General features: G+C 34.3%; 3 protein-coding genes across 4 annotated transcripts; 2 read left to right on the forward strand and 1 right to left on the reverse strand.

Moving 5' to 3' along the window:
- The first annotated feature begins 37 nt into the window (after window positions 1-37).
- LOC113505708 (zinc finger protein 62-like) lies at window positions 38-15,351 on the forward strand. Its single transcript, XM_026888515.1, has 5 exons — window positions 38-471; window positions 804-869; window positions 1,109-1,827; window positions 11,976-12,237; window positions 13,283-15,351. The coding sequence occupies exons 1-5, from the start codon at window positions 313-315 to the stop codon at window positions 15,311-15,313; spliced, it is 3,237 nt and encodes a 1,078-aa protein (XP_026744316.1). The 5' UTR covers window positions 38-312; the 3' UTR covers window positions 15,314-15,351.
- On the reverse strand, window positions 2,793-5,279 carry LOC113505577 (adrenodoxin-like protein, mitochondrial). Its single transcript, XM_026888363.1, has 5 exons — window positions 5,093-5,279; window positions 4,969-5,020; window positions 4,628-4,734; window positions 4,115-4,255; window positions 2,793-3,837 (listed from the first exon to the last, which is right to left on the reverse strand). The coding sequence occupies exons 1-5, from the start codon at window positions 5,190-5,192 to the stop codon at window positions 3,734-3,736; spliced, it is 504 nt and encodes a 167-aa protein (XP_026744164.1). The 5' UTR covers window positions 5,193-5,279; the 3' UTR covers window positions 2,793-3,733.
- Window positions 15,352-16,026: 675 nt separating the features above from the next.
- On the forward strand, window positions 16,027-24,762 carry LOC113505571 (F-box only protein 28-like). Of its 2 annotated transcripts, XM_026888357.1 has the most exons (10): window positions 16,027-16,376; window positions 18,152-18,279; window positions 18,579-18,699; window positions 19,026-19,218; window positions 20,344-20,462; window positions 20,816-20,903; window positions 21,164-21,253; window positions 21,799-21,912; window positions 22,118-22,452; window positions 22,526-24,762. In XM_026888357.1, the coding sequence occupies exons 1-9, from the start codon at window positions 16,278-16,280 to the stop codon at window positions 22,414-22,416; spliced, it is 1,251 nt and encodes a 416-aa protein (XP_026744158.1). In that variant the 5' UTR covers window positions 16,027-16,277; the 3' UTR covers window positions 22,417-22,452; window positions 22,526-24,762. The 2 variants fall into 2 exon arrangements, with proteins under 2 accessions (XP_026744158.1, XP_026744157.1); XM_026888356.1 differs by having other exon boundaries at window positions 22,118-24,762.
- The last annotated feature ends 259 nt before the right edge of the window (window positions 24,763-25,021 follow it).

The raw sequence follows: 25,021 nt of genomic DNA on the forward strand, positions 1-25,021 counted from the left end.
ATAACTCGAAATTACTACTACAGGGGTACAATTGTGGAAAAATTCTTTACTAATTTCTGGAAACTTTTAAGATCCCATAATGTGTTTATTTCTAAATTATATATGTTAATTTTTCAAAAACCACAAGTAAAGAAATTAAGCGACGCAAAGGGATTAGAGCTTAATTGTAGTAGAATTTTTAATTACATAACGCCGAATTGACTTCTATCAAAAGGTCGACGAACTTTGGAAACGTCATAATAATGTTATCGTGTGAAGTTCATAACGAACCGTTTATTATTATTTATTGTTTGAAATATACAAAAACAAATCATGAATAGCATGTTAGAAGAAGAGGAAATAAAAATAGAGTATTTTGAGTCAGTTGAAGAAGATCCTTTGAGTGAGAATTGTTTAAAACTTTCGTCTGGAGACTGCCTTTCAAACATTTGTAATGAATCAAATGTTCTTAATAAAAATGGACTCCTGGATGTAAGTTACGATACGAATATTTTAAATTTATATATATTATCGTATTTCAGTGCTATAAGCTTGCGAATGTACTTTCTATGTATAATAATACATACGGAACAAGTCTGTCCGAAGATTTATACGTAACGCCATATTCGTCATCAATCAATTTGATTAACATTAAAATTTATTTAAGTTTAGCTTGCCTAAAATCTTTTAGACTCGTCCTTATTACCAAACATACAATAAACTTTACTCTCGTTTGTAGTTATATTGGCATCTAGCCAGATACTTAGTAGATTTAAAATGTACAGGTATCTAAACAGTATGAAATAATATTGAATCAATTTCAGGTGTCACCATCGAAAGTGAGCCACGGTACAACAAATAAGACCATTGATGAAAATAATGATCCTATTGTAAGTCTTTTATGTTCTTTTACTTCATAGTTTGTTTGAGATATTGTCTCCAAGAGATACTGTCCAGTAGTAACGAGATTCATTTAATATTTACTTACTGTACAAGTTCAAACTGTTCAAGATAAGGACACTAGATTGTGTAATGTAACTTTTTTATATGAATTCCTCAGACCCTAGTTGGCATTGAGGTATGAGTTCTGACAAAATAGTATAAAAAAATTGTTTTATATTGTTTCCAGGAAGAAAACGAAGAAACATGGTTTGACTCAATAAATAATGACGGAAGATATCAATGTAAATTCTGTGATCTCTCATATTCAACCGTCCAAACTGTCCGTCATCATGTGAAAATGAAACATTCAGATCACTTCAATAACATAAAAAATACAACTATCAAAACCCTAAGAAGATCGAAATTAAAATGCCATGTATGTAAAAAGAGGTTTAAAAACAAGATAACAATGCAAGAACACATTCAATCACATGGTGTTACCAACATACAAAATTCCTGTTTCGTATGCCACGCAACTTTTACAACAGACACCGAAATGCAGACCCATATATCAGAGAAACATAAAACAAGTGACAAAAGATACCTCTGCGTACTATGCGGTTATAGCACATCAAAAACTTCGCATTACAAACAACATACGTACACACATACATTCACAAACCAGCAGAAGTGCTCATACTGTGATTATAAAACTAGTCATCCACGCAACTTGAAGATACATGAACGCATACATACTAATGATAAACCGTATACCTGTAGCTTCAATGGATGCGGTTACCGTTGTGCCTCTAAGTCTGCTTTGCGTAGTCATGAATTGAAACATGACAGAGATAATAATATGTTGTATTGCGAGCAGTGTAGTTATAAGACAGTGTATAAGCAAAGTTTGAAAAAACATTTTGATAGTCATAGAAGGAATAATGTGAGGACGAAGTTTGGAAGAAAGTAAAACGAAATCATTTGAGTGAAATCATTTTTTTTTAATTCCCGCGCTATGTATTGTTATTCTTTTGACGGGCCTGTTGGTCTAGTGGTTAGTGACCCTGACTGCTATACCGGAGGTCGTGGATTCGATTCCCGCCCAGGACAAATGTTGTGTGATAAGCATGATCATTTGTTCTGGTGTCTGGGTGTAATTTATCTATATTATGTATGTATTTAGGAATATATAAGTAGGTTTATCAGTCCCGATCCCAAGCTCTGCTTAGCTTGGGATCAGATAACCGTGTGAGTTGTCCTAGGATATATTATACTAGCTGTTGCCCGCGACTTCGTCCCCGTGGGTAGAAGATATAAGTTATACCTGCCCTGTTTTTTTCACATTTTCCATTGTATCTTCGTTCCTATTAGTCGCAGCGTGATGGTTTATAGCCTAAAGCCTTCCTCGATGGATGGTCTATTCAACACAAAAATATTTTTTCAATTTGGACCAGTAGTTACTGAGATTAGCGCGTTCAAACAAACTCTTCAGCTTTATATATTAGTATAGATTATATTATTATTCTTGTCACATGGATTTCACAAACATTCAAGTCACATGGACTAAGACTGGACTAGCAACACTCTAAGAGTCTATAGTGAATCTTGAAGCATAGTTAGTTTTTATCTTTGGTCTCTTTGTAAAGTCTTGTCAATAAGTCCTGTGAGGTGGTCACAGCCAGCGATTAGGTAAACTGCATAAACCTCTTACACGTGAAAAATTAGTATAGGGTTGAAGACAAGTGACATTTTAATGTTTCTTATCAATGAGGAAAATCTGTCAAATATGGATAAGATTTTTTAGATGAACACAATGGATGATACTGATTTCCATCGAAACAAGATAATGTAACATTAAACCTTATGGGTCAAGGTAGAAAGGTGTTTTAACTTCAAATTGTATTAACAATGTGAATAAAGTAAAACGAAACTTATTGATAAAATCATTTAATTTTTTTACAACTTTTGTACAACATTTTCGTATCTAATAACAAATTCTTAATTAAACTATATACATTATGCTTCAAGCATTCGATTTATTGTACTCAAAAATCTGAAAACCAGTTATCAAATTATTACTTACTGTAATATAAAGGATTCGAATTCAGACTGGTATCAAAAATTAGGCCATTATACACGTGGCAACGAAAATCTACTGTACCAGACTATTAAATTGTCTATGCGACCACAATTCCAACTCTAAGGTCATCATATACACTATACAGGGTGCAACTAAAAGTCGTCGAGTAATAGAAGTTTTCGTTGCCTCGTGTATTTATTACCTAAGGTACATCTAAAACAATAATTTAAACATCAACAAATAAAATAAACTTGTTCATATTCGAGGTTACATAACTCCAACTTATTCAACATATTGATACTTTAGATAATAAAATCAGGACGATAACAACTTATGTGATGACTGATAACTCACGAACTTGTGATTTGCTTTCGCGAATTTTGCATTGTTCGTTTCTTATATTGTAATGTATAACTAAAATATATTGATACCTACGTATCTGTGTTGTACAAACTTGTCAATGTTGCAGAGCTCAAATGAAGTCACAATATCAATATCTTTTTTTTTAACAATAACAAAAAAAATTATAAGTTGGGTAGTGAGTAGTTTTACTTTTAGAATGAAGCAACATAATTCAAAGAAACTGTGGATTTAACATTGGTAGTGACGGTATTAGTACTCATTTATATGGTATTACTAAACAGTATTTCAGTATGTAACTTATCAAACTGCCAAATTTAAGGCAACTTTATCAATGCACTCAACAACAGATCTAAAACAAACACTGTCACTGTCACTTCATCTAAGCTCTGTCTAGTACTTGTAAAAAGCCTACGGGTTACGTAATCCTCATCAGTGCGGTTTAGGTTTGTGTCCGTCTACGTAAAAGTTTCTTGTTGCTTGCGGTAACTGAACTTCTAAACCTTCCATGTCTTTTGTGAGAGTAATTTGACAGCCTGCAAAGATAAACGGTAAATAGTATTAATATGTTAAATATAAAAGGTCCGATCCCAAGGATAGAACCAACTTTAAGAACATTCTAGAATAAATATTGCAGGCTTGTGTTTCAGAAGGTAAGTAAAAAAGTGGGTCCTGGTCCTGATCTCTATCTGTCTCTATTGCTGTCACATTAAATTCGAGTCACAGGCATAAGGAGGGACACAAGCAGCACACACACAGACACACTTATATTCCGACACTAGCCAAAATCAGACAGAACAAATCAATACATACCTAATCTAGAGTTTTCTTTGAGAAATGGTGCCATATCTAACAGATCATCTTCTTTTTCTTCAGACGGGGGTAGTTTGTCAAAATATTCTGGTGGTACGTACACATGACATGTTGTACATGCTAAGGACGCTTCACAAGCACCTGTGAATAAAATTGTTTTTTTAGGGTATTATTTTCTACGGATTACTCACAAAATTTAAATAGTGAAAATGATTTTAACTTGAAAGACTTGTGGTAATTGAGCATCAATTTTTGATGGTGATCAATGCTCATATGTTTTTTATAAGGGAATTGCCAAGGTTGACTTCTAGGTGTGGGAAATTTTATAAGCTGGTAATTCCATCAAATAACTATGGCTTTAGGTCTAGTATTATTCTAGTGTAATGATAAAGGACTCACTTCAAATAGGAACATATTTTTTGATTGCCATATGATGATGATGATAAACATAAAACAAGCAATTTAGCTGCAACATCTTGGGTTAACCTCATAAACTTTATTTAAGGAACATACCTTCCATAGGAATCTCATATCTGTGTGCCAAATATAGAACATTGTCCCCGACTTTGCCCCTTACTTTCGTTTTATTTCCATCTTTGTCTATATACACTATATTCACACTGCAAAAAAATAGTTATTGTGCTCAAAATCAAAAATGTCTTATTTGTAGATAAAGACTGTTATTAAAAGCAAATTAAGATTTGTTTTATGACTTGTGTAACATGCAAAAACATGTAATTAGTTGCATAATTTGTAAAACACTTGAAACACAATAAAAAGGCTAGAAAGTTTATCTGTACTGTAGCTGATAACAATATAAAACAACTATAAAAAAACTATCTTATAATACCTACACCTCGTCTTCCGACCTCGGATCTTGCCATTCATATTCACCATGCCTGAAAACTGTATTTATATGTTAATTTAAATAAACAGTTACAACAAATTTCCTTAGATAAACATCAAAAAAGTATTTACTTGGAGTCACGTGAATTCCTCTACATTTTGAAGGAAAAGTCGTAGTCAAAGGTCTAAGTTTTTGCACAATACGATAACTTTTTAACACTGATTGAAACATTATGTAATTACATGTACTATTCGTGAAATAAATAATTCTATTTGGTTATAAAATTTGAGCGAACAAATAGGAAATCGATTTGACATTGACTTACGGAATTGACATTGGCGGTTATTTGAGTTTATCTACGTTCGGATAGTTATCAGTACTTGACTAACAAAACTACTACTATACAGTGAAGAATAAAATATTATACTGTATTGGATACATTGAAGGCCATGTCCATCTCAAATGTCTAAATGGCGAAATGTATGATAGACGGACGCACATACTCCTGACCTAACTCTTTTGTGTACTCACTTTGCCACACTTCCAGTCGATATGCCGATAAGTTAATAATAAATGGTTAGAATTATAAACGCACTTTCTAAAATCATACATTATCAACACATTAAACCAATGATAAAAGTGCTTTAATCTAGCTATCGGTTTGATAGTTATTTAACGTATATGTTAGGACTTTTGGAATAAAATGCAGATGCAGAGTTAACACACAATGGATTTTTATTTAGATGAAGTTTTACAAACGCCCGACGTCCACCATGACCGATTGCAGAGAGAGAGTTGCCAGTGTAACAAAACAAAAAAACATCTATATATCAAACATAAGTGTTGCCTCACATAATAGGTTGCTACAGCATATTTAACACACCCCCTCAACACTTAATTTTTGATTGATTAACCTGCTTAAACTAATATATCTAACTTTACCTTTATGTCTAGCAACTCTAGCATAACAACATCAAAGATAACTACCCCTTTATAACACAGTGGACACACTTGCCTTAACAACATAATACACATCCAGCCCCTTAACAAAATCAGTAAAAATTAAAACAAATTCAGAAGCAACACTAATAAAATATCACCCCCTTAATGGAAAACTTATTTTAAAATCTTACTTCTAAGTTTTACATACAACTGTCCACCTAATGCTTTAGTAAACATATCTCCAAGATTATCAGAACTACTAACATAGGATAGACTTACACAACCGTCATTAATTTTCTCTATGATAAAATGATATTTTACATCAATATGCTTAAGCCTCTTATTACTGAAATTGTTTTCTGCTATTTTGATTACACTCTGGTTATCCTCATTAATCTTTACTTCCAATTTAAATCCAAAATCTAATAATAAGTTTTTTAACAAGCATGACTCAACTATACCTAAACACAGTGCTACATATTCTGCCTCAGTTGATGACAAAGATACACATAATTGCTTTTTAGTACACCAAGATATTACACAATCAAATACTTTAAATATATATCCTGAAGTAGATTTTCTGTCTTTTGTGTCACCAGCCCAATCAGCATCAACATAACCCTCCAATTTATCATTACCATTACAACCATACACCAATGACAAATCTACTGTACCTTTCACATATCTCAATACACGCTGTAAACATTTTAATAGCAACATACTAGCACAGTGCTGATATCTACTTAAGAAACCAATCGCTACACACAAATCAGGCCTTGTAGCATTAGAAGCGTACAGCAAATTTCCAATTATCTGCCTACATTTCAATTCGATTTCTTTACTTTCAGATTTTTCCCTTCTTAACAATTCAAACTTAAAATTCTGATCAATAGGTATGTTACAAGCTTTGCAATCAGACATCCCATACTTTCTTAATACTTTTAACAAATAATCCTTCTGATTTATAACAGTCTTTCCATTTTCTACATCCTGTTCAATGCTAATACCTAAATAGTTACAAGCCATACCTAAATCTTTCATAGCAAAGTTCTTACACAATTTCTCCTTGAACTTTCTGATCTGTATGTCACTATCACTAAAATATAGCAAATCATCTACAAAAATTAGCACATAAATGGAATACTCCTTACAACATTTAAAATACAAACATGGATCATTTTTGGATTTTATGAAACCATCACTACACATAAAATCATTAAACTTTCTATTCCAGTACTTAGGACTTTTCTTCAATCCGTATATAGACTTATTTAATTTACCTATTCCTCCATTAGGTAGTTTCATGTACACAGGTTCATCAATGTCACCGTAAAGAAAGGCTCCTGTTACATCCATCTGGTATACTGGAAGTTTCTTTTTTACTGCTACAGCTAACAAAGTACGGAAAGAAGTCAAACTTGCAACGGGGGCATAAACTTCTGCACCATCCATATCAGTCTGCTCAAAACCCCTAGCAACTAATCGGGCCTTGTATTGAATTTCTTGGCTTGGATTTTCTTTTATCCTGTACACCCATTTACTGTTTATTACCTTTATTCCCTTTGGCACCATTGCTACTTCACTCCATGTATTATTTTCTTTCAATGTGGTAATTTCTCTGTTCATAGCTTCTATCCAATTTTCTTTGTCTTCACACTCCATGGCTTCTTTAAGGGTACTAGGTTCATTATGCATGCTTATAAAACCAACCTCATAATCATCAAACCAATTGGGTGCTTTTCTAGAGCGTGTTCTTCTACTATCATTTACTTCTTGAATTTCTTCATCCTCTATAATTTCCTCTTCTAGAAATTCCACTTCTTGCATGATATTGTCACTTTCCTCACAATCCTCAAATTCTTCATTTTCTTCAGTGTTCGACACAGACTGGTATTCTTCATTGTTCAAGTTTTCTTCTATATCTAAATATATACACTCTTCTTCCTGCTCTGCTTTTTCAGGTTTATCATGTTTCTTCACAAATGTAACATCTCTCACTACTTCCACTGCATTTTTCCTTGGAAAATAGATCCTAAACCCTTTTGTGTACTCTCCGTAACCTACAAAAATACCTTTTTCTCCTTTTGCATCAAATTTCCTCCTTTTTTCTTTTGGTATGTGCACAAAGACTTCACTGCCAAATGTATGTAAACCATTTACATCAAACTTATTCCCTGACCATGACTCGTATGGTGTTTTTCCTTCTTCTTTGCTATGGTAAGTTCTATTTAGAGTGTACACAACTGTGTTAATCGCTTCAGCCCAGAATACTTTGTCCATTCTTTTTGCATGCAACAGAGTTCTTGCTCCTTCAACTAGAGTCCTCATATCTCTTTCAGCTTTCCCATTTTGCTCTGGACAATAAGGTACTGTTGTCTCATGTGTCACTCCATGCTCTGCCAATAAGGTTTTCATTTCTGCATTTACAAATTCTGTCCCATTATCACTGCGAAGTGTACAAACTGGATTATTTAATGTTTTTGCCCTCATAATAAATTCTTTAATCTTTTCAACAGTTTCCGACTTGTAAGTTAAGAAATAAATTGTCCTATAGTTTGAGAAATCATCCTTTAATAAAAGAAAGTACCTTGACCCTCCTATTGACTTTTCTTCTATTGGCCCACACAAATCAGCATGCACCAACTCACCTGTCTTACTTGTAGATCTTCTACTATTATCAAATGGTAATCTATGCTGTTTGCCTTGTACACAAGCTGTACATGTGTCAACTGGTGACTCACTAAAATCAATATTATTTTTCTTTAAAATTTGTTTCACTTCCTTATAATTTTGATGTACTAACCTCTCATGCCATTCACTTAACTCAAGTTTAGCTACATTAGCCGCCAAAGATTCTGACTTAAAGTCCATTACATACAGCTTCGAACATGATTCCTTATTAGCAATAGCACACACTCTATTATCCTTGGAAAATACACACTGATCATTAGTCATACTCACTTGAAAACCATTGCATACCACACTACCTACAGAAAATAAATTAATCTTTAATTTAGGAACATGCAAAACATTGTTTATCGAGCAACTGACATATTCTTCACCATCAAATGCCATTAATTTTATTTTGCCTATACCTAGAGCATTTAGGTGTCGTCCATCACCTATCATCACAACCTTAGGAGTGGATAACCTTTCATATTCACAAAATAATTCCTTCTGATATGTCATATGGTGACTGGCACCGCTGTCTACCAACCATTTTTCATCTATTAAACGATCACTTGTGCTAACTGGCACTTTAGACACAAAAGCATTTTCAGTTTTCTTATTATTTTTAGTAGCTTTACATTTGTCCTTAAAATGACCTGGCTTTTGACAGTTAAAACACACATCTTTAAGCTTACAATCTTTCTTCAAATGACCTGACTTGTTACATAAAAAACATTTATAATTACCTTTGTTTTTACCTTTTTGACCTTTAGAAAACAATGCTACACTTTCGTCTACCTTACTGCTACTCTTATTATTTAGCCGTTCCTCTTCAACTAAGAGCCGTGCCGTTAAATTATCAACAGTCTGTTTTTCTTCTGCACATGATTCCCACGCACTAACAAAGTGAGAATACTTCGATGGAAGTGACATGATGATTTTCGACATAGCCATCCTGTCGGTTACCGCTTCTCCCAGTCGCCTCAAGATCTGCTGCTGTTCCTGCACCTTGGAAATAAAGTCCGCGACACTCATGTCATTTTCAAATTTTAGGGCAAAGAATCGCTGCTGTTGCAGCATCAGTGACGTTTCTCCACTTTTTTCATATATACTGTGCAGCCGGTTCCATACTTCATGCGCTGTTTGACAAGTAATTACTTGATGTAGAACTGGTTCCGCCAATCTTGTCACAATTGCACTCATCGCCTTCAAATCCTTGTCTGCCGACGCCTGCTCGGGCTCCGCTGACGCCTGACCGGGCTTCGCCGACACTTCATCTGGTTTTGTCGCTGCCGCTGCACTGCCATTACTGGGTTTGAGATTCGGATTCGTTACAACCTGGTATAATCCTTGTTCTCTCAAAATCACCGCCATCTGGAATCTCCAGACGCTCCAGTTCTTTGCTCCATCCAGTCGTATTACGCCGAGCTTTTCCATCTTGATATTTCGTCTCGCAATAACAAAGCAAACCGAGTGACGCCAAAAATGCCGGCCGCCACCGCGTTCCTTCTTGCTTGTCGACACCCGACCAAGCTCCTTCCAGACGATTAATCCAAAGCCAATCTTCACCTAAATACGTTTACGGGCCTGGGCCCATAACCTGTTAGGACTTTTGGAATAAAATGCAGATGCAGAGTTAACACACAATGGATTTTTATTTAGATGAAGTTTTACAAACGCCCGACGTCCACCATGACCGATTGCAGAGAGAGAGTTGCCAGTGTAACAAAACAAAAAAACATCTATATATCAAACATAAGTGTTGCCTCACATAATAGGTTGCTACAGCATATTTAACAGTATAGCTACTCAAAAACACATTAACAGTTAGCAAACGTTTATCTGCTGCTTAACTTTATTGAATAGAATTAACTCAAACTTCAGAAACCGGCTATTCCGGACGGTAGCAAGACGTAATTTAAAAAGGATTTCACACTTATGTATTTTAATCACGCATTTAAAAGAACATTTTAAGACATTAATTGTCGAAAAGCACTACTTAGCGCGGATAAGGTGTGTGGATGAGATTCTGTATTCGAGATTTGCGAAGAAAGTATTCTACACGAATGCTTAGCATACAATGTAACCAAACAAATTGTATATTTATTACCGTGTTAAAATTTCTTCTCATAATATTTTGATAACATGACAAAATAAGGATATTAAGCTATTCGAATTGAATGATGGTTAATTTTTTTTCAACTAGTTCTTGTCTTGAGGTCAACGCTCGGAATACTATCATGTTGGAAATAAATATGACAACACCGAGATAGATGTCAAATATTCTTGAAAACGTCATAATCGCTAAAAAGGCCATTTTGGCCATTTTTCATAATGATTTATAATATTAAAAATTATTGATTTTTCACACAAAGGTGTCGGCTATGTATATATAGTGGTTGGTTACAATATGATGAATAATTACTATTTTAAATGTTAGTTTAAAGTTGCGGTATAGTAACTTAAGTTGTGAATTTTAGGTGATAGAATTTTGTTAAAGATAAACTAGGTGAGTTTTATGAGTAAATGACGTGTTTTATGCTATATCATGGTCTTTTACATGTAACCTTTACATTTTATTGCAATTATTAAATGGAAGTCTCAAAAATGGGTCTTCTAGTAAATATTACCCTACTGTTGTTAGTAAGTTAACAGATTTTTTTCTTTAAAGCTAAAATTGTAATATTATTTGTGCCATTGGCCTTGAATGAATAGCAGGCTTTAATTTTATGCTCGCATAAAATATGTGAAATTATTTATGTGTAATAATGTTTTTGACTATCTATTAAAATTGAAGTAAACCAAAGAGTTACAGTTTTATTATTTTGTTTTTTTTTTATACTTTATCACAATGTAACGTAAATTTTCTTTATTTATTCCAAAAAATTCTTATTGGAATCATGTTTTGAAAATAATACCTATGATACCATACAATAAGAATTTTATGGAATAAATAAAGAAAATCTAATTGAATTTATTTGGAACATGTAGTGGTCCACCTACATACCATCCAGAAGAGGTCTTGCAAAACAAAACAACTTATGACTACTTAAAGAAATGAAAATCAAAAATTTTACCATACAACCCATTTGTCATAGTCTCTTTAAAAGAGTATCTTCTCTGGTCACATTTATTTCATTGCCAAGTGGAGTATCATTTAGGATAAATGACAATTTTACACAAACTTGGAAACACAAACGAGAATCAATGTTTGTTGATTATCAATGTATAACCCACTCAACCTATCACAGTAAATTGCTGGGCACAGCCTTCTCCTTCTCTCTCTAGCCTACTGTGTCCCACTGCTGGGCAAAGGCCTCCCCCAAATCCTTCCACACACAGCCTACTCCAAAAAAATATATAATAACAAAACCGTTTCCCTAATTTCAGGTTGTAATAAATATTAGACAAAATGGCAGATTTAGACATAAAAATTAAGATAGAAGATAATGTAGATGCAAGAAAAGATCCTACCTCATTTTTACCTGAGGAACCAATGTCCTATGAAATCAAGAAGAAGAAAAAGAAGAAGAAGAAAGTTCAGGAAGACCCGTTTAAGGATATTGATAATACAATGGATGTCAAACTTGAGCCAACAATCATTATAGACCCAGAGGTTAACATAAAGGTTGAGAATATAGAGGTGGAATTAGATTTCAATGATGTAAGTATCTAAATCAGTTTGTGCACGAGTCAATGGTAGATTTACCTGGCTTAACATAAATAGTCAATTTTTGTAGTATTTGTTGGCTTTTCTATGAACACATGTGATTACACGAAAAATTAAAGAAATATGTGCAGCATACAAAAAATGTTTATATAATTATTTTTTATTCTTGATGGCATATATGGTTCTCTGTTGCCTCGTGTCATAATCTCTAACAAACCAGCCTTATAAAAACTCAACTATTATTTCGGAGATATTACAACGATGTACTATTTAGGACGAACATTTGATTAATTGTCATGGTACAGCAATATAGTATTGTTTTGATTTATTTTAAATGTAAAGACAGCATGTTTTCTTGTGAATTTGGCTGTGCATTTAGTATCGCTCAATCAAAGAATTTTATTGTTTTTTTATATTTCACTAGTTTGCTCAAATTTTCATTACCGTCCCAGTTAACAGCCAATGGCAACATTCATCTACCGCTACTAATGTCGTTCGACACCGCGCGGGACAACTTATTATTGTATTTTTTTCTCAGCCAGGCAGTTGAGACAATTTATAATGTTTGTATTGTATGTTGTGTCTGTATGTTTCTCACTGGTGTTTTATTTGCGAAAACAATAATACCGACAACATTTAGTTTCTTTATGCGCCGAACTATTTTTTTAAATAAAATTATGCATTTTCAAATTTTTATACAAAAGAAATTTTGAAAATATTACGAAAATTATGATCTGGTAGCTTCGAGAGCTCATTTTATTACAGATTGTTTGAAAGATTACGCTATTTCTGCCTGGGTTGGACCGTAAAGGTCATATTATAAAACATACACAAACATCAATTGCCCCGCGAAAGACCAGTACCTCCTCTAATTTCAAGAACTTCGGTAATTCAGGGTCTCCTACTATGTATTTGTTCATATTGCCGTCATAAAAAATATACGACACACAACATCCAGTTTTTATTATAAATTTACTGCTGTGCGTTGTGCAATGTTTGACAATTCATTTATTAATCCGAAGTATTTATTTCTTTTCAGTTTGCAGACAACAGCGGCTTGATGGTAGAAGGTCCTCACAGTGAAGACAGTCAGGAACCAGCAGTAAAAATCGAACCTCACAACCATGAGGCCGTCCTTCTAACATTCGAGAGTGTCATCAACAACTCGGCTACTCAAGACGTCAGCTACCCTGAATTTGGGAGTCTACCTCAAAAGGCACCAACACACGTCTGCAAAGTTTGCCACTTAGTCTTTCAATCACAGAAAACGTTACGCATGCATCAGAAACGAAAACACAAAGCATTCAGGAAGTCATTCAAACATGTCTGTGATTACTGTAACATGTCCTACGAAATGAAGAACAGTTTAGTTGCTCATATTAAGAGGAAACACGGACCTAACTCCATGCCCGATGATCGGGAGGAACGGACTTGCGAAATTTGTGCGCTCGTCTTCAAAGGCATGCCTCGGCTACGAATGCATATGAGAAGGAAACATGGCTCCTTCCAGGAATCATTCAAACACGTCTGCGAAGACTGCGGACTAACCTACGATAAGTATAGAAGTCTCATAGTCCATATACAACGTAAACACTCCAATAATAAGAAGCCAGAAATCAGTCAATGGTTCAACTGCCCATTCTGTCCAAAAATATTCACGAAACGGGAAACCTATGCGAGACACGTCCAGAGGAAGCATCATGTGTCGGATGAGAGCATGAAACAAGATAACGTAACTGATGCTTATTTGGAAAGCTGTAAGAATGAGCAAACTGGTGAGATCACGTGTAAGGAATGCCCTCTAGTCTTCTCTTCTGTAAACTTCCTTAAACTGCATATGAGGAGAAAACATAACGCGTTGAAAGAAGACTTTCGGTTGAAGTGTAGAATTTGTAACTTGTCTTATGACAAGATTGAGAGCCTCAAGAGACATGTTAGGAGAAAACATGATAAGGGATCCCACTGCGTCGTGTGTAATAAACAGTTTGACACACGAGAAATGTACTTAAACCATTCTCATATAAAAGTTATCAAGGAGTGTCATATCTGCGGCTTCATTTTTGCATCCCAAGGAGGCTTAGCAAAGCATTTAAGATGTACACACAAAATAGATGCGGCAAAAACCGTGTTCTGCAATATATGCAATGAGGGTTTCCATGATAAACGGCAATTGAAACCGCATTTCATGAAAGTGCATTTAAAAGTCTCCTACACTTGCCAATTTTGTAAAAAAGTGTTCAAAGCGAAAGAGAGTTATCGACGACATATAGTATTTAAGCATCCCAATGCCAATCATTTTAATACTCAGACACAGAAATGTGATCAATGTAACGAGACATTCAAAGATGAATTTGAATTATGTAGGCATATAAATGGTGTTCACGGTCGGCCAGAAGATGAACTGAAAGAAGAAAAAGAAGTGTCGATTAAAAATGAAGATTTAGATATTAAAGACTGTTTCCAATGCACCAAGTGTCCGGAAACATATTTGACATGGGAGCATTTAAAGTTGCACTACGAGCAAAATCATCACAACGTTGAAGAGACACAGTGTCAAATATGCGGGGAAATTCTCCCAGGCAATGAGCTACAGAAGCACATAAAAACTTTGCACACAGATACAGAAATGCAGTGTAAATACTGTGAGTTTAAAACGAATATTAGGGTTAGCTTAACACAGCATATGTTGAGGCATAAGAATGCTGAGACGATACACTGTGACTATGCTGGATGTAAATACAAAACATTTTACGATGGTGCAATGGACAAGCATAGACGGAAACATGCAGACCAGGGAGTCAAACTCCAATGCAGCCAGTGTCCATTCCAGACGATGAATAAGTACATTTTAAAGTACCATGAGGAAGCTCACGAAACTGGCAAGAAGAGGTACATGTGTGATCAATGTGATTATGCAACAATACTGCCAGCGAACTTAGTCCAACACAAATATAAGCATTCTACGGAGAAACGGTTCAAATGTGAAGTGTGCCCATTTGCAACGAAGTATAATACTTCACTACGATTCCATGTTAGGAAGAAACACTGTGATCTCCCCACATTCAGTTAATGTTTATGTTTTTTATTAAAATATTTGGTGTTACGAGATTTGTGTAGTATTATTTTCCCTGTATAAAAAATGTTATAAAATTCCGACTCTTATAAAAATCACTAAATGTTTTTACAAGATTATTTCTACTTCCTGTTTGGTCCCGGGTTCGATTTCCCGACTATATTTTATTTATTTCTCTATACAGTTAATCTCTATTACGTCCAAAAATACCTATTAGTCCATAAGATTTATGCCCAAATCTATTAAGATGTTCTTATGATGCAACAATCTTAAAATACGACTCTGAAATATGACCTACATCCGTCTTTATCTTTTACAACTCCGATTGTCGATACTTTCCAGACATGTCTTGATACGACTCACCTCATATCAGTTTTTATCAGTACTTACTTAATGATGGCGTTTAAATTATGCTAGAATTACCAGTTATTTAATTATGTTTACACTAATTATGAAAAATATCTACTTCATTTGACCTGAACCTTTCTTTGTAACAAGTCTTGTAGTGATTGTGATTTTTGAAGAACGTATTTAACAGTTTCTGTTATATTGCATTACTATTAATTTTTTATAGAGATAGAATAAATTATTCCACCCTCATGTTTCATAGAAAAGTGTAAAGGACGTATTTTGAAAAGGACAGCAACAACATTCCTTTCCTCCTTTGTGTTTTTAATCCACCTAAAACATAATAGATGGCGTCATTTGTCTTCGTTTCGGCGTGAAGCGCGATCGCGTTTATGGCAAACGTCAAATTAGTTTACAGATTTTTTATCTCGCTCACGCATACTAATTACGAATACGTGCGATAGTGATAGACGCGCTGCATCATGATGGAATCTAAAGAAACGTCGCGAATTATAACCACTTTGTTTTAATTTAAATGTGTAAACATTGCAATTAAATTCGTTTTCACGTGTGTTTAAGATAAATTGTAGTTTTCCTATCGAACTGTATAAATATGGGGGAAGCGTCGATTGATTTGCTGGGTCTTCCAATTGTTATGATAGAAAACATTTTCTCGTATTTATCTTTCGATGAAATTGCGAAGAATAGATTGGTGAGTATTTTTCAATACATTTTATTTATAGAAATGGGTTTGTGGGATGAGAAAATAGTGTTTCGAATGTGATAGCTAAGAATTTGGGTACGTTAGCCTCACGTAACACGTAATGTTCTGTTCGTCATGTTCTATAACATATCACCTATGTACTTATTTATATACGTCTATTTATAACTGGTTAGTAATATAAATGTTCTATACTCGTGTTTGGCACATATTCTCATAGATAATATCGTCATAGCTACTTCCTTGATAATGGTTCTGAGTTTTTATTTTTATGTACCTGTGCTCTTTATTTGTTTGTGTTAGTAGGTACTCGGTAGTACGATCCACTGTATACAAGTGTATTAAAACAATGTTATATAAACTTTTCTAGAGGCAAAAATACCACATTTTACTAGTATTTTTACTCATAATCTACAGAGTAATTACTAGAAATGACATGACATGAGTCATCTATTCAACATGGAACATAACTATAATTTGTAAAAAGATGGAATCAACTTTGGCTGTATACACAAACCCTTAACCAGTCTTTCCAGTTCATAACAAAATAATGTTGAAATACAAAACAATGACTCATTACAGCCCAACCCACCCAAGTCATATAATTTATTTATAAATGAAAACCAATTACATCTATTTATTGCTTATATTTCATACTTATTTAGATAATTATAATTAGATGAAGTTCATTCAACTACTTTGGTACGCCTGAATAAATATCACAAAGACTTTCATATGAGTAACAACAGATAATCTTGCATTATTTATTATTCTAGAGTGTTCTAGAATAATCTAGTAATAAATTCTACAATCATTAACGAGTATATACATAACTGTATATAACTTGTTATCAAAACAAATGACTTAAATCTTACATTTATAATATACAAAGATATTGTATAAAAATAACCTGTTTTTTTATACAATAACTAGGATATATTACATTGGATTAATTGTTTTAGGATATTTTTCCTAATTTTGTAACATTTTCATTGCCACTCTGCTCCTATTTATCGTAGCGTCATAGTACATATCTTATAGCCTTCTTTAATAAGTAGGATATCTAACACTGAAAGAATTTTCCAAATTGATCTAGTTGTTTCTGAGGTTAGTAGTATTAAACAAGGAAATTTTTCTGTGTCTTACTTGGCCTTAACACACTTTTAATATTTTATCTTACTAGTGCATTTATTAGATAGTAGTTTTATCATGAGAAACTATATTTTTTTTCTGTTAAAATATTTTTTTGTTGTTGTTACCACAAAGAATTTTATGCAGGCGTTTTTTGAGGAATTCTACCAATCCCAGATACCTTGATTGGTAAAATCTGAAGCAAGATTTTCTGGGAGCAATTACCAATATAAGTTACATAGGAAAAGAGGGGTAGAATAGAATAGATTTTTTTTTATCATACACCAAAGAATTAAATCAGTGAAAGTAATAGCATAAAGCATTCATTATGAATTTAGTTATATCTTTCCAAGTGGAACTTATTTAGAGGAAAATATAAAAAGAAACCTAAATTTAAAAAAAATGCCTAAAAATTTCTACAAGGAGTTTAGGCTGACTTCGGTGGAAAATTGAAAGTTACTGTTAATCAAATCTATAGTTATCCAGAAAATGGAACTACAAACTGTTGACTCTTTCTTCCTTATTACTATATTCCTCTTTATTAATCCAGGAATATTACATCCTACAGTTCACACCTTCACAATATACAGTAATTCGCATTTATAAAGAAGAATAAAACATCCGAAAATTTTCAGGTATCGAGAGCCTTCGACGAGATTTGCCGTCGCATGCTAAACAGAGGCTTTATCATGATCGAGCGTCGCCATGCCATGGCCCTCAAGAGTGTCAAGGCACAGCTTCCAAGAAGGGAATCAGAACGGAGGTAAAATCAGACTAAAATGAAACAGACGAAAAAATCTCTCTCTACCCTGAAAATTTCAGCCTGCTAGCTTATCGGGAAGTACCAAAAATTTTGTCACAAAAATCCAATCGAGAAAGAAGACCTGTCTCATTATCCTTTGCATTTATTTATGTACACACAACATACAAGGCATAAAACAAATATAAGAATGAAAATATAGTTGGTACAAAGGTACTGCTTATGACACCCTGTACAATTTTTATCCATAATTCGCATAATAGGACAACAGCTAGGACTTTAAAAGTTCTTTTTGTTTTCAGATACCACCATTTGTCCCGCCACTGCGACATCCTGACGTCCATAGAGACGCGCATATCTATGCTCAACATGACGTACTCCAAGTTCATAGACAACGGTCTATGCTGCTTTATACCTGGCAAGGTAGGTTATTGACAACATTTTCAACATGCTTTTGTGTTTTAATTATATTTTTGGGGCAAGTTATTGATTGTATCGAAATTTCTGCTTGGAATAAGGTTTAATGCAAATAGAGTCTATGTACTCGGAGTAATGTAATCATTTCGAAGATTCCGAGGTGTGCTCAAGACTTTAACTTTACCAGCAACACAAAAAGAAGAAGAAAAGCAATGATTCTTCAAAATTATGATCACTTTAGGCATCCAGCAACCCACATACATTATAAAAACATGGAAACTTGTCCCTCCATTCCCTTTATCACAATAATGACGTACGAGGGTGCCTGGCAGGTGATAGACGAGATCCGCCGCGTGCTGTCGGTGGTGGAGTCGTGCAGCAGTCCGCCGCGCGCGCACGAGGTGCTGCAGGAGCTGCGCGACATCTCCAGCATGGCCATCGAGCACTTCGACGACAAGATCTCGCCCGCCTTCCGCAAGCGCCTGCAGCAGGCCGCGCAGCCGCCGCCGCCCAGGCCCGCGCATTGTGAGCCACCCTCACCCTCAAATTAAATACAATGAAATCCCTACTAATATTATAAATGCGAAAGTAACTCTGTCTGTCTGTTACGCTTTCACGTCTAAACCACTGAACCGATTTTAATGAAATTTGGTAGAGAGATAGAGTTTACATTCAGAAAGAACATAGGATAGTTTTTATCCCAGACTTTTCAAGAGTACTCTTAGAATCGCGATATAACCGACATCGACGCGGGCGAAAAGCTAGTAATTTATATATTAAACTAGCTGTTACCCGCAACTTCGTCCGCCTAGTTAGAAGATATAAGTTATGATTTATACCTGACCTGTTTTTCACATTTTCCACTGTATCTTCGCTCCTATTAGTCGCAGCGTGATGGTATATAGCCTAAAACCTTCCTCGATGAATGGTCTATTCAATACAAAAGTATTTTTTCAATTTGAACCAGTAGTCCCTGAGATTAGCGCGTTCAAACAAACGAACTCTTCAGCTTTATATATTAGTATAGAGTATATATATAAGTATGGATAGGATAGACGTTATCACTTTACATGTCATTTTTTAAGCTAGCTGGAATCGACATTTCCTAGCTGGCTACCCTGAGAAGAAGCGTCGAAACAAACTCAGGGGTCATCGCCTCTTTTAAAGTCCAGAAAAAGTAGTTTTTCACAATGCGTAAATAAATACAGTGTCTTTTCTGGGGTGGCCTTTGGAAGAAAGCTGCTATACCGGAGGTCGTAGGTTCCATTCCAGCCAGGTCAAACCTTTGTGTGTATGAAGGATTGCAATGCATTTCTATACATCGACACAAAAACGCGGATGACGTAGCACGGCGGTTCAGGTTTAGTCAGTAAGAGTCTGGCACTACTCCATTAGAGAGATTTGATGGCTTTGTGTGAAAGTTGTGGAATATTTATAATTAAAAAGCGTAATAAAAAACTGTTCTCTATGGAAACTAGATTTCAGAATGGTAGCAAATATGAAATATGTAGTGATGAAGTGGTATTATTATTATTTTTTCGCCAGTAAAACAATCTATCTTAGCATTTATAATATGGCTAAAAAGTGCCACTTTAGTATCCTATGTTAAGTAAATGTTTTATTTTATATTATCAATATATTTTTTCCCAGCGTCCGTGCTAGCCCCGTTGGCCATGCGTCAAGAGTTGTCACTGCTGCGCCGGCGAACAGTACTCAATGCCAAGCTGTCACTGTTCCTCGCGTCGCAGTACAAGATCTTCTACAAACGGGTAACTACTATATGTTAAGTGTAGATGGCGTTAGTAGTATCAATAATTATATTAGTCAAACATTGTAAATGGTGCTAGTAGTATCATCAATTAGTAAACACTTATTGTGTAAAAAACGTAAAAAACCTTTTTCTTGTGACTCTGTTTTATTCCCCGTATTCTTTTATGTTAATATAAGTGTGACTGTTAAATAATTGATAGCTTGTAAAACTCCTTGTTTCACGACGGACAAAGGATACTCTGATTCCAAACGAGAAATTATGTATCGCTGACGTGCAATTGGAGAGGCCTATATCCGGCAGTGGAAGAATATGGGCTGATGGTGATGATGATGATGATGATTATTTTTCCAGATGATGGACTATAAGAAAGTAGCCTGGCGACAGCAAAAGACTATCAGAGAATTAACTAAAAGACAGAAGGATCAAGACGCATCCATCGGTAAGCTTTGCAAAACATTATACTGAGTGTAATTCTAGTGACATTCCGATATGAACTCCATTTACTTGTTGTTAAAGTTCAATTTCGATATACAGCTATGTACTTCCAAAAGAGCTAGAATAATGCACTGAAACTTCCATAACATTTATGTCAAAGTTTTGAGTGGATATAAGTTGATTTCAAGGACAGTGTTGTCTTGTCATTGCAATGTGAACACTATTTCCATTTATTTAAAAGATATTTTTGCATGCATGTTTCAGCTGATCTCAAGAAGCGTATTGAGGAATGTGATATAAAGTACAGCGAGCTCACACACACGAACCAGGCAGTCGGCGGGAAAGCTATTGGAGGTTAGATTTTTGTCTTATACTAGCTGTTACCCGCGGGCCCGCCCGCTAAAAATCAGAAATGATCCCACAGGTACATAAAATCTGAATGAAAACTTAACCCTTTTCGAGATATTTGACATTGAATTTTTTTATTCAAAATTGCCAATTTTTAGGCCAGTCATAGTGAAATAGGTCAGAAATGATGGGTACTCCACGCCCTTAACGGATCTAGCACTACTTTTTCTGTACCCCTGTTTATATTTGTTTCTGAACACATAGATAGACATTATATCGTGGTCATTATATAGTAGTATCGTATATTATTATATATTAATTAAATAAGTGAAAAAGAGTAACCATGGAGTTTTTTGCTCGTTCTTTTTTATGAGAATCTACCTTCCCAACGACCTGTAGCTTCAATAGGAGACTGACCGATAGACTGACACTTTCGATTTTAATATGGTATAAATGAATTGTTTGACGTTCAGAAGTGCCGTATACTGGTCTAATTAAAATAAATAATTTGACTTTGACTTTATTATATGATATGTCCTCTTCCCTCGCAGCGAGCGGCGGTCCAGACGCGCGTCCTCCCGCGCAGCCGCTGCGGCATTTCTCGAGCCAGATCAAGCTGGACCTGTCCGTGTTGCCCATCGGGACCAACAAGAGGACCAACAAGAGTGAGTCATAGCTATTGTGTTTATTCATTTATAAGTACCTGGGTCACTTACAGCTAACAAAATCATATTAAATAGTCCAAGGTTGTACAGTTGTTAAATACATATAATTGAAGTTCAGCGTAACTTTTTAACGGCCTTTTTCTAAAGGCTAAAGTAAGGCGATTTAGTAACAATAATAAATTCCTTCCTTTGTTTAATTTTACAGTGTTACCAAACATGAAACCACGAAAACCGTTGATCAAGCTCCCAAGTCTATCCGAAGACGACACAGAACCGCCGCAAAAAATACAAAAACTAGACGAGAACCGGTTGAACTCACCGTCTACATCAGTAGACAGACAGAGCCCGAAGACAAAATCCATAGACACCATAGCCAAAATCCGAGGCATAACCAACGAAATAAGACAATTAACTAGTCTCTCAAAAGCGTACGAGAGCAAACTAAAACGCCCCTATTTAAATAACGATAACCCCGTACCAGATAAGAAGCAGAAATTAGATTAAGACTCAAATTGAAAAGTGAACTAGTTGATTAGCTAGTTCCCGGAATAATTGTAAACTAATTTGTCAACTAGTTCTGGTATGAGTGTATGCGAACTAGTTGATTAACTAGTTCCCGGAATAAGTGTAAACTAATTTGTCAACTAGTTCTGATATTTGTGAAGATAAACTAGTTGATTAACTAGTTCTGTTAACTGAACTTAAACTAGTTTTTTATTTAGTGTTAACGGTATTTCGTTGCGCTTTAAATTGTATAGCATTTGGTTGTAAAACGTTTATAGTGAGCGAATGGTTTCGATTGTTTAAGATTTTTAGTTATAAGATTTTGAACGCTGATTTGATGACGATTAGAATTTATATAGGTTACTCAAGATTATTCTCAAAATTATTTTAGTATTTTTAAAGAAGTATGTGAAAGTTGAGTGGTTAAAATTTACGAAAGTGAATGCATATATGAGATTTTTAAAACGGATTTGTTGATACATCCGCATGGAGAGTCAACTACCTCGTCTCAAAGTAATATTATAGCAGTTGTGGAAGCGTGACAGCGCTATACAAGGCGTAGAGCGCCATCTCTCTCACACACTCGCTATACTATTACTGCAAAACGTGGCGGTAGACTGTCAGATTAAAATGTTGACATTTGAATGTCACGTGACAAAAGAAAACAAATAAGTGTAGAAACTTATGTACCACAGTTTATTTATATCTACATTAAAAACATATTTAACATTTAACAGTTTTTTCTTCGACAAAATATAGTCTTAAAAGTTATTTGCATAGCATCTATATGTCATATACAAAATCGTATTTTTAGTACTATTATAATAATATTAAGATATAATAATCTATTATACAAAACATAATTATATGAAAATATATCATGTTTGCATTATACCGATTTTGATGTAACACTCATATAGCTTGTCTTTCAACTAACGAAGAGATTAATCATTATATTAATTAAGTTTATTAATTTAAAAATGTTTGTAAGTTGTTATATTCTGAAATTTCGGTTAACTAAATATATTTAAAACATAATTATTTGTAGTGTCGTAATCGCAATAAAAAGCAATATTAATCGATTATAAATATCTATCTATCTTAATTCAAAGAAAAGATATGTGTAACTAACACTTGTAGAAAAATCTTATAAAAAAATTATGTCAATTTCCGCCTATAATATATGCTAATTGTAGTGAACCTTTAGATATGTCGCTTTGGAAGAAATTATTTGAGTTTAAAGAAAGGCTCTTTTGCACAATTATAAGACTTGACTAATTAATGTGTTGGTTCTATCATGATACATAATATTTCATGAAAAACAGCCAAAGCATACATTTCCTATGTTAATGTAAGATTTTTACATTGGTAGCCTACAGTAGTTACAGTGTATAATAGTTGTGCTATGTTTAAAGGGCCGATTGTGGGCTTACTCAAGGCAGAATCGAGATCGCAATTCTATTTCAATGTATTGAGTTTGTACTCGAGAATCAGACACTAGCGCCAATTCGTGCAGTGGCGCTATTTGGAACTACTCTCGACAGCTAATGACGCTAAAAGATTATATTTTTGTTACCACTTTATATAATAGGGATGATGATCCCTATTATATAAATACTAGCTGTCCCGGCGAACTACGTATAACACTTTTTTTTGCAACTTTTCCATATTTTATCGCTGTTTTAACCTTCTCTAGACTCAAGAATATTTCAAGACTAAAATAAGCCAAATCGGTTCAGCCGTTCTCGAGTTTCAGCGAGACTAACGAACAGCAATTTAATTGAATATACATATTATTTTAAGAAGAAGAAGTAGCTAATAGTGCATTAATAATTTGTTGAAGGGAAATATTTCCCTAGCTCATTTTTTTTCTGGAAAGTCATCCCGAAATCTTTGTTCCTTTGAATAATTGTGCAATTTAGCCTTAAATCAAGATTACTTTGTAGTAATCTTATATAGTATGTAAATGTAGTATTTATATTTCGTTATAAAGACTGCTTCTGTCTTAATAAACATGTCTTCATTATCTTTGTTTATTTAGCTGACCTATTGTAAGATGACCTTATATTAAACTGTTGCTAAAACTTGTTAAAATGAACATTAACGCTTAAGCTTTATAGGTAAGGCTGAATAATGCTGTAGTTATTAACACAGTTATGTTTCAATAGTCTACAGTATTCCAATTGCCTTAACTTGTAGAAAAAAATGATAGTCCTTTCACTATGCCCACGACTCGAACAAGTAAGTAAAAAGTTTACCCTTGGGTTAAATAAACACATGCAGCTTTTTTGACATGTTTTTGACATTATGATAGGTCTGACTGAAAGGGTTAAATGCTGCCATTACGAAAAAAAACCCATACCATACGTATTTTGTTGAAAAACCGATAGTGCCAAATTCTATATCTACATGATAAAATTATACAGGCAGAGGTAGTATCTACATTAAGTCACTTAGCAGTACTAGTGGCAAATGATTAAACATTTGATAGTCTTTTTAAGACCTCAAGTTGTCGTAACTTTAACTAACCGAGTCAGACAGTCAGACAAAAGATCACTGATACTTCTTTTTTATTTCAATCGATTTTTATCGATTAAGTAAAGTG

Source organism: Trichoplusia ni, chromosome 26 (genome assembly GCF_003590095.1).
Source record: "Trichoplusia ni isolate ovarian cell line Hi5 chromosome 26, tn1, whole genome shotgun sequence".
NCBI lineage: Eukaryota > Metazoa > Arthropoda > Insecta > Lepidoptera > Noctuidae > Trichoplusia > Trichoplusia ni.